This window comes from Anomaloglossus baeobatrachus, chromosome 10 (genome assembly GCF_048569485.1).
Source record: "Anomaloglossus baeobatrachus isolate aAnoBae1 chromosome 10, aAnoBae1.hap1, whole genome shotgun sequence".
NCBI classification, from domain to species: Eukaryota; Metazoa; Chordata; class Amphibia; order Anura; family Aromobatidae; genus Anomaloglossus; species Anomaloglossus baeobatrachus.
In genome coordinates, this window is record NC_134362.1 from 102,257,285 (window position 1) to 102,267,050 (window position 9,766).

The 9,766-nt window shown below is 42.9% G+C and overlaps 2 protein-coding genes across 4 annotated transcripts; one reads left to right on the top strand and one right to left on the bottom strand.

Annotated features, from left to right (window-relative positions):
* Nucleotides 1-1,250: 1,250 nt before the first annotated feature.
* LOC142254484 (uncharacterized) lies at nucleotides 1,251-4,430 on the bottom strand. Of its 3 annotated transcripts, none has more exons than XR_012727236.1 (5): nucleotides 2,242-2,824; nucleotides 2,119-2,163; nucleotides 1,953-2,026; nucleotides 1,795-1,869; nucleotides 1,251-1,712 (listed from the first exon to the last, which is right to left on the bottom strand). XR_012727236.1 is itself a non-coding variant. In XM_075325551.1 (5 exons), the coding sequence occupies exon 1, from the start codon at nucleotides 4,160-4,162 to the stop codon at nucleotides 2,957-2,959; it is 1,206 nt and encodes a 401-aa protein (XP_075181666.1). In that variant the 5' UTR covers nucleotides 4,163-4,430; the 3' UTR covers nucleotides 1,251-1,712; nucleotides 1,795-1,869; nucleotides 1,953-2,026; nucleotides 2,119-2,163; nucleotides 2,831-2,956. The 3 variants fall into 3 exon arrangements, 2 of the variants coding, with proteins under 2 accessions (XP_075181666.1, XP_075181667.1); XM_075325551.1 differs by lacking the exon at nucleotides 2,242-2,824 and adding an exon at nucleotides 2,831-4,430; XM_075325552.1 differs by lacking the exons at nucleotides 1,953-2,026; nucleotides 2,242-2,824 and adding an exon at nucleotides 2,831-4,430.
* Nucleotides 4,431-5,182: 752 nt separating this feature from the next.
* LOC142254369 (uncharacterized) lies at nucleotides 5,183-9,033 on the top strand. The gene is made up of 5 exons (XM_075325414.1): nucleotides 5,183-7,453; nucleotides 8,121-8,165; nucleotides 8,258-8,331; nucleotides 8,415-8,489; nucleotides 8,572-9,033. The coding sequence occupies exon 1, from the start codon at nucleotides 5,183-5,185 to the stop codon at nucleotides 7,325-7,327; it is 2,145 nt and encodes a 714-aa protein (XP_075181529.1). The 3' UTR covers nucleotides 7,328-7,453; nucleotides 8,121-8,165; nucleotides 8,258-8,331; nucleotides 8,415-8,489; nucleotides 8,572-9,033.
* Nucleotides 9,034-9,766: the final 733 nt, after the last annotated feature.

The window sequence follows — 9,766 nt, forward strand, 5'->3', positions numbered from 1 at the left end:
AGTGGGTTTTACCGGGCACGTTTTCAGGAATCTGCCGGAGGTTGGGGAATCAGTGTAGGTTCTTTCGTTTACAGCAATAATGGTTGGCTTTGCTTAATTATCAGGTGATGTGCAATTTTCGGAGGCGCCTGCAATGTTTCTCAACGAGGCAGAGTTTATCCCCTATTCCATGGGGGTGGGGAGGCGGCTCAGGTGGCTCGTTGTGGACTGGTCGCGCAGGCGGTGCATAGGATCGGATGATGTGGTCGGCTAGTTGCAGGTTTTGGGTGAGGCTGACCTTGTTGTACTGGTGGTTTGGTGCAGGTTGGCATTGTGAGGTCTAATGGGGGTCAGTTTTGCTCAATTGGTATTGGTACAGAAGAATTGGTTACTGGAGCCGCGGAGTTGGCTCGGGTTGGGTTTTGGTGGTGGGACTCGCACGTACAAGGTGTCATACGTGCTCGCTGTGGCAGAAAGGAGGGGGGTATTTGAAGTCGATGGACTGCACAAAGAGCAGGGGGGTGAACCCAGTGCAGGAGTGGGTTACCCCTGGTGGTGCAATGGTATACTTGGTTAAGGTGGGTCCCTGCTGTGCTGGGTCACAGCGGGACATGTTAACGTGGGACCCTGCTGTGCTGGGTCACAGCGGGGCATGTTAACGTGGGTCCCTGCTGGGCTGGGTCCCAGCAGGACATTGGTTGGGCAACACTCGGCTGGCTGTCCTCGAGCCGGTGTAGTGCGGCTGAGGGCACGTGGTGGAGCTGGTGTTGCAATCGTGTACAATGGACTCTTCATTTACCCCCCCTCCTTTGGCTAGTGGTTATGTTTATGGAATATTACTACGTTTTATTGATAAATGTTATTGCTTGTTGGTATTAATAAACGGGGCTGCTGTGGCCTTTTACATTCAATGTCACGCAGTCGTGTCTTATTTTAGGTTAAGGAGGGGTAAGTGTGGGTTTTTTGGGATGGGTCATTACAGTGAAGCCGTCAGTCAGACTTTCCTAAGTCAAGACAAGCCCAGATGCCTGCCCCAAAGGGGCTACAGGGAGGGCGCACATGACTGAGGAGGGATGCTAGGCCTGAGGGTTAGTGAAGGGTTAAAGTGTAGTGCTTTTGTGGGGGATGGTGTCGTGTGGAGCTATGGGGGCTATGGTGCCATGTGAGTGGGCAGGGAGTGGTCAGTGGTGGGAGGGATATATAGAATGTAAATTCAAAACACTGCACTCTCTTCAGCATGAGGTAATAGTAAAAGAAAGTCAACAGATTCGTTTTTATCGTGCAAACCAAGTGTCTTTATTTATGAACAAAGTTAGTGGGAGGGACTAAGGGACGTTTCGGCCCAAGCTGGGCCTTCTTCATACCAAGTCACACTGGGGAAGGGTAAAGAAAAAGAAATAACTATTTACATATATCACAAGAATATCAACAGATCATATACATATATACATAATTACATGGAAAATCATGTCCTAGTTGGTGTAAAAGGCACAGTAATAGCATATCAGCAGTTGAAGTAACTCTCCAGTCGTCACAGCCAATATGTGCAATGACAATAAGATGAAAGGCAAGATTTGACAATACATGAAAAATTTGCATACCTCCAATCATAGATGAACTAATATCACAGAGGGAATTTTTTTCTCTCTCCTTTTTAGGGGGTTTTTTGGTATAGAAATGGTGAGGCACTCCACCCAGGATAGAAGGATTGTGGTAGTAGCAAAACGCAAGCCCTGCAGATAAAGGCATGATTATGAAAGGGTAGTATTTCTATAAGGGGAGTAGCACTATGGGGGAGGGGGGATAACTGATTACCTTGCTCGTGCTAGCAAATGAATAACTATTGGAATTTGTCCTTTTAAGTTGGGAGAGTTCAATAACTCGTGGTCCCTGAAGGATGAGAACGTATGTGGTCAGCAGGTAACACATGATATATAGCACCCCCATGTAGTGGATCCCCTGTATACCATTACCTTAGGTTTACAGTAAGTGGATAAGGTCACGTATAATGCACTTTTGTCTAGAAGCATAGGGGGCTTACTTGCATCTGTAATCACGAGGGATAAGTCTTAGTAACAACATTACATGTGAGAGGAAAATACAGCCGTACTTGGAAGTTAATGAAGTGACACATATTACCTGCAGGCTTTAGGATAGGAATGTAGCAGTGGGTAATGGAGTCCTCTGAAAAGCAGAAGGGGGAGTATGGAGTTAACAGATTGGAGGTTGAAAGGATTAGGGACAGATAAGATTATCGCATACCTTTGCAGCCGTCTTCCCAGACTGTGGCTTAGAGCAGTGAGATAACAGGTTTGGGAGCTATTTAACTCCTGAACCCGGAAGTGCACGGAGACGCCGGCACCTGCGTATTGGTGACCTGCGCTGCTATTAGTGTATTGGTGGTACCGTTAAGTCTTGAATAGAGGTGCCCGCACATGTGCAGTAGGGCTAAACTCGTACATAGACGTGGGAGGATGTTTATCCTCAGTGTGTCGTTCGAGATCAATGCAGGGATAGGGGGCGGACACTGCACATGTCAGTCTATTGGTAGTGAACGACTGATGATACCAGAGGGGGTATTATCTATCTAGTCAATGTATAAGGCAGTAGTGTATGAAGCATTTGGAAGTATGGGGACATAAAGGCAACTGCAATGTAATACACAGGCATATACATAATAAATTCCTCATTTTGTCAAAGATCAATAGTGATTAGTTTACATCCAATCATTTTAAGGTATGACCTAGGAAAAAAAACATAAACAAAGGAAGGGTCCCAATATACTAATAGAGTGAACTAGCATTACCATCTATACATGACTAAAATAGAGAGTGCTGATTTTATACATTACCGTCTAATAGTGAGTGTACGATGGAAGAAGGAAAGGTGAGGATGGTATTTCTCAAGTTTTCTGTAAAAAATGTACCATAACATAGTTAGTGCGGTTTAGGGCAAATACAAAGGTATAGTACCATCATTATATTAGCCAATCTATCTCTCTATTAAGACCTTTAGGTGCTAGAGTTTGTAACTTATGGATCCAAAAGCTCTCTCTTTTTTTGAGAAGCTCAATATGATTTCCTCCGCGCCTGGGCCTATATACTTTATCAATAACCTGGAACCGTAACTGCGCTACATTATGCTTAGCTTCGTGAAAATGGTGTGGAATGGGTAGCCATAATTTTCCACACCTAATGGTGGATTTATGGCTTGCAATGCGGTCACCGACATGTTGGATTGTTTCGCCGACATACAATAGTCCACAGGGGCATTTGATGATGTACACCACAAAATTGCTCAAGCAGGTAAAGTATTCTTTTATTGGGAAGCTTTTGCCAGACCTGGGGTGCGTAAAGTGGTCTCCTTTGATCACGTTCGAACACGATGGACAATTCAAGCAAGGGAAGGTACCCGTACGTTTTGGTGCTAACAAGGTTTGTACATTTTTCTTGTCGCTGCCAATATCCGCTTTGACCAGGGAATCTTTTATGTTTTGGGGTCTTTTCTTACACATGATAGGTGGAAGTATAAACGGCCCTATCTCTGGATATGCTTTTTTTAGAAGCGGCCAGTGGCGATTGATAATATTGTAAATCTTAGGCATAGACGGGTGATACGTATGAACAAATGGTATCCTTTCCACTGTTGCTGTGTCTATCCCTGAGGGGGTGGTGAAAGATAGTCTTTCTCTTTCTGTCTTAAGCAATGTTATTGGGTAATTACGTTCTATGAACCGATTGGACATTTCTTCAAGTCTCTGCTCTCTTGTGTTCTCATCCGATACTATCCTTGTAACTCTTGCAAATTGAGATCTAGGTAGACTATTCTTAGTCGATTTAGGATGACAGCTACTGTATAGGAGCATACAATTCCGATCGGTCGGTTTACGGAATAGGTCTGAGGATAGATTGCCCATTGTGTCTTTTTTGATGTACGTGTCCAAGAAACTAATTTCTTCCTGATGATGATTTAGCGTAAACTTGAGCTCAGGCCACACTTTATTAATATGGTCATCAAATAAAAGCAGGCTTTCCAAATCTCCCTGCCAGATGCAGAATATATCATCTATGTAGCGAGCCCATAGAAACGCCAGTTCATCAAAGGCTGGGTATGAATACACAAAGCGCCCCTCAAAATAGTCCATAAACAAATTTGCATACGCCGGGGCTACATTCGAGCCCATCGCGGTCCCGTGTTTCTGGATATAAAAATCGTCCTTAAAAAGGAAATAATTTTCATTGAGGACTATCTCGAGGAGGCCTATAGTGAAGTCAATCGAGTCCTGGCTCAGATTAGTCTTATTGAGCGCGATTTTGGTTGCCCTAATGCCTTTGTGATGGGAAATTGAAGTATATAGACTGCTTACGTCCCAGGTGCACAGGAAGCTGTTAGGGGGGACCTGTTTTAGATCTCTGACCTTTTGTAAAAAGTTGTTGGTATCTAAGATAAAAGATTTGGTATTTTTAGTCAAGGGGGTAAGGACTTTCTCTAGATAAATTGATAGAGGGGAAAGAACGGACTCTGTCGATGCTACTATGGGCCGGCCAGGAGGATTAATGAGAGATTTATGGATTTTAGGTAATGAGTAGAATACCGGTGTTATGGGATGTAGTTTAGTGAGAAAGGTGCGGGTGGTTTGATCAATAGTACCTTTGTCGAAGTGAATAGATAGAAAGCTTTGGATTTTCTGTTGAATTTTGAATATCGGGTCTGAAGATATTTTCTGATATGTCATAGTATCATTAAGTTGGCGCTTAATTTCATTGATGTAGTCCTGTGTATTTTGGACCACGATCGCTCCACCTTTGTCAGCGGGTTTTATAGTTATGGCCTTGTTGTCCCTTAAAGAAGATATAGCTAATTTTTCTGAAGTATTAATATTACTTCGTGTCGGGTAAAAGCCCAATTCATGTTCATGCATATTGTCTTTAATGTCACGGTCCACTAAAGCTATAAATGTTTCTACAGCATGATGAGTTTTAGGTGGCATAAAGTGACTGGGATTGTGAAGACCCAACGTCTTAATGTTGGTTTCTTTAAGGACTGGTTGTTGATCTATGTTGATCTATGTTATGGAGTGTAGTAGAACCAAAGTGAGTTTTGAGCCTAACTGACCTATAGAACCGTTGCATGTCATTTTCAAGGGTAAAGGAATCCCATTTAGGTGTAGGGCAAAAGGGATTCCTTTACCCTTGAAAATGACATGCAACGGTTCTATAGGTCAGTTAGGCTCAAAACTCACTTTGGTTCTACTACACTCCATAACATAGATCAACAACCAGTCCTTAAAGAAACCAACATTAAGACGTTGGGTCTTCACAATCCCAGTCACTTTATGCCACCTAAAACTCATCATGCTGTAGAAACATTTATAGCTTTAGTGGACCGTGACATTAAAGACAATATGCATGAACATGAATTGGGCTTTTACCCGACACGAAGTAATATTAATACTTCAGAAAAATTAGCTATATCTTCTTTAAGGGACAACAAGGCCATAACTATAAAACCCGCTGACAAAGGTGGAGCGATCGTGGTCCAAAATACACAGGACTACATCAATGAAATTAAGCGCCAACTTAATGATACTATGACATATCAGAAAATATCTTCAGACCCGATATTCAAAATTCAACAGAAAATCCAAAGCTTTCTATCTATTCACTTCGACAAAGGTACTATTGATCAAACCACCCGCACCTTTCTCACTAAACTACATCCCATAACACCGGTATTCTACTCATTACCTAAAATCCATAAATCTCTCATTAATCCTCCTGGCCGGCCCATAGTAGCATCGACAGAGTCCGTTCTTTCCCCTCTATCAATTTATCTAGAGAAAGTCCTTACCCCCTTGGCTAAAAATACCAAATCTTTTATCTTAGATACCAACAACTTTTTACAAAAGGTCAGAGATCTAAAACAGGTCCCCCCTAACAGCTTCCTGTGCACCTGGGACGTAAGCAGTCTATATACTTCAATTTCCCATCACAAAGGCATTAGGGCAACCAAAATCGCGCTCAATAAGACTAATCTGAGCCAGGACTCGATTGACTTCACTATAGGCCTCCTCGAGATAGTCCTCAATGAAAATTATTTCCTTTTTAAGGACGATTTTTATATCCAGAAACACGGGACCGCGATGGGCTCGAATGTAGCCCCGGCGTATGCAAATTTGTTTATGGACTATTTTGAGGGGCGCTTTGTGTATTCATACCCAGCCTTTGATGAACTGGCGTTTCTATGGGCTCGCTACATAGATGATATATTCTGCATCTGGCAGGGAGATTTGGAAAGCCTGCTTTTATTTGATGACCATATTAATAAAGTGTGGCCTGAGCTCAAGTTTACGCTAAATCATCATCAGGAAGAAATTAGTTTCTTGGACACGTACATCAAAAAAGACACAATGGGCAATCTATCCTCAGACCTATTCCGTAAACCGACCGATCGGAATTGTATGCTCCTATACAGTAGCTGTCATCCTAAATCGACTAAGAATAGTCTACCTAGATCTCAATTTGCAAGAGTTACAAGGATAGTATCGGATGAGAACACAAGAGAGCAGAGACTTGAAGAAATGTCCAATCGGTTCATAGAACGTAATTACCCAATAACATTGCTTAAGACAGAAAGAGAAAGACTATCTTTCACCACCCCCTCAGGGATAGACACAGCAACAGTGGAAAGGATACCATTTGTTCATACGTATCACCCGTCTATGCCTAAGATTTACAATATTATCAATCGCCACTGGCCGCTTCTAAAAAAAGCATATCCAGAGATAGGGCCGTTTATACTTCCACCTATCATGTGTAAGAAAAGACCCCAAAACATAAAAGATTCCCTGGTCAAAGCGGATATTGGCAGCGACAAGAAAAATGTACAAACCTTGTTAGCACCAAAACGTACGGGTACCTTCCCTTGCTTGAATTGTCCATCGTGTTCGAACGTGATCAAAGGAGACCACTTTACGCACCCCAGGTCTGGCAAAAGCTTCCCAATAAAAGAATACTTTACCTGCTTGAGCAATTTTGTGGTGTACATCATCAAATGCCCCTGTGGACTATTGTATGTCGGCGAAACAATCCAACATGTCGGTGACCGCATTGCAAGCCATAAATCCACCATTAGGTGTGGAAAATTATGGCTACCCATTCCACACCATTTTCACGAAGCTAAGCATAATGTAGCGCAGTTACGGTTCCAGGTTATTGATAAAGTATATAGGCCCAGGCGCGGAGGAAATCATATTGAGCTTCTCAAAAAAAGAGAGAGCTTTTGGATCCATAAGTTACAAACTCTAGCACCTAAAGGTCTTAATAGAGAGATAGATTGGCTAATATAATGATGGTACTATACCTTTGTATTTGCCCTAAACCGCACTAACTATGTTATGGTACATTTTTTACAGAAAACTTGAGAAATACCATCCTCACCTTTCCTTCTTCCATCGTACACTCACTATTAGACGGTAATGTATAAAATCAGCACTCTCTATTTTAGTCATGTATAGATGGTAATGCTAGTTCACTCTATTAGTATATTGGGACCCTTCCTTTGTTTATGTTTTTTTTCCTAGGTCATACCTTAAAATGATTGGATGTAAACTAATCACTATTGATCTTTGACAAAATGAGGAATTTATTATGTATATGCCTGTGTATTACATTGCAGTTGCCTTTATGTCCCCATACTTCCAAATGCTTCATACACTACTGCCTTATACATTGACTAGATAGATAATACCCCCTCTGGTATCATCAGTCGTTCACTACCAATAGACTGACATGTGCAGTGTCCGCCCCCTATCCCTGCATTGATCTCGAACGACACACTGAGGATAAACATCCTCCCACGTCTATGTACGAGTTTAGCCCTACTGCACATGTGCGGGCACCTCTATTCAAGACTTAACGGTACCACCAATACACTAATAGCAGCGCAGGTCACCAATACGCAGGTGCCGGCGTCTCCGTGCACTTCCGGGTTCAGGAGTTAAATAGCTCCCAAACCTGTTATCTCACTGCTCTAAGCCACAGTCTGGGAAGACGGCTGCAAAGGTATGCGATAATCTTATCTGTCCCTAATCCTTTCAACCTCCAATCTGTTAACTCCATACTCCCCCTTCTGCTTTTCAGAGGACTCCATTACCCACTGCTACATTCCTATCCTAAAGCCTGCAGGTAATATGTGTCACTTCATTAACTTCCAAGTACGGCTGTATTTTCCTCTCACATGTAATGTTGTTACTAAGACTTATCCCTCGTGATTACAGATGCAAGTAAGCCCCCTATGCTTCTAGACAAAAGTGCATTATACGTGACCTTATCCACTTACTGTAAACCTAAGGTAATGGTATACAGGGGATCCACTACATGGGGGTGCTATATATCATGTGTTACCTGCTGACCACATACGTTCTCATCCTTCAGGGACCACGAGTTATTGAACTCTCCCAACTTAAAAGGACAAATTCCAATAGTTATTCATTTGCTAGCACGAGCAAGGTAATCAGTTATCCCCCCTCCCCCATAGTGCTACTCCCCTTATAGAAATACTACCCTTTCATAATCATGCCTTTATCTGCAGGGCTTGCGTTTTGCTACTACCACAATCCTTCTATCCTGGGTGGAGTGCCTCACCATTTCTATACCAAAAAACCCCCTAAAAAGGAGAGAGAAAAAAATTCCCTCTGTGATATTAGTTCATCTATGATTGGAGGTATGCAAATTTTTCATGTATTGTCAAATCTTGCCTTTCATCTTATTGTCATTGCACATATTGGCTGTGACGACTGGAGAGTTACTTCAACTGCTGATATGCTATTACTGTGCCTTTTACACCAACTAGGACATGATTTTCCATGTAATTATGTATATATGTATATGATCTGTTGATATTCTTGTGATATATGTAAATAGTTATTTCTTTTTCTTTACCCTTCCCCAGTGTGACTTGGTATGAAGAAGGCCCAGCTTGGGCCGAAACGTCCCTTAGTCCCTCCCACTAACTTTGTTCATAAATAAAGACACTTGGTTTGCACGATAAAAACGAATCTGTTGACTTTCTTTTACTATTACCTCATGCTGAAGAGAGTGCAGTGTTTTGAATTTACATTCTATAGTCCGGACCTTGGTCCTCTCACTAGCACCTCTATACCACCCTTAATAGAGCAGTGTTCACACCATATATACCTTTACTGGAGGGATATATAGGGCAGAACTGTGGGAAGGGGGCAGTCATTCCTTACCTGACAGATGTCTGGAATCGTCCCGCCCTCCCGCCCTAATTTTAGGATCCTCTGGAGATCGACATGGAGAAGAGAAGAGGATTGACCTTGTCGCAGCAGTCGTCGGAAAGGAGGGGGGTATTTGAAGTCGCTGGATTGCACAAAGAGCGGGGGGTGAACCCAGTGCAGGAGCGGGTTACCCCTGGTGGTGCAATGGTATACTTGGTTAAGGTGGGTCCCTGCTGTGCTGGGTCACAGCGGGTCATGTTAACGTGGGTCCCTGCTGGGCTGGGTCCCAGCAGGACATTGGTTGGGCAACACTCGGCTGGGAGTCCTCGAGCCGGTGTAGTGCGGCTGAGAGCACGTGGTGGAGCTGGTGTTGCAATCGTGTACAATGGACTCTTCATTTACCCCCCTCCTTTGGCTAGTGGTTATGTTTATGGAATATTACTACATTTTATTGATAAATGTTATTGCTTGTTGGTGTTAATAAACGGGGCTGCTGTGGCCTTTTACATCCAATGCCACGCAGTTGTGTCTTATTTTAGGTTAAGG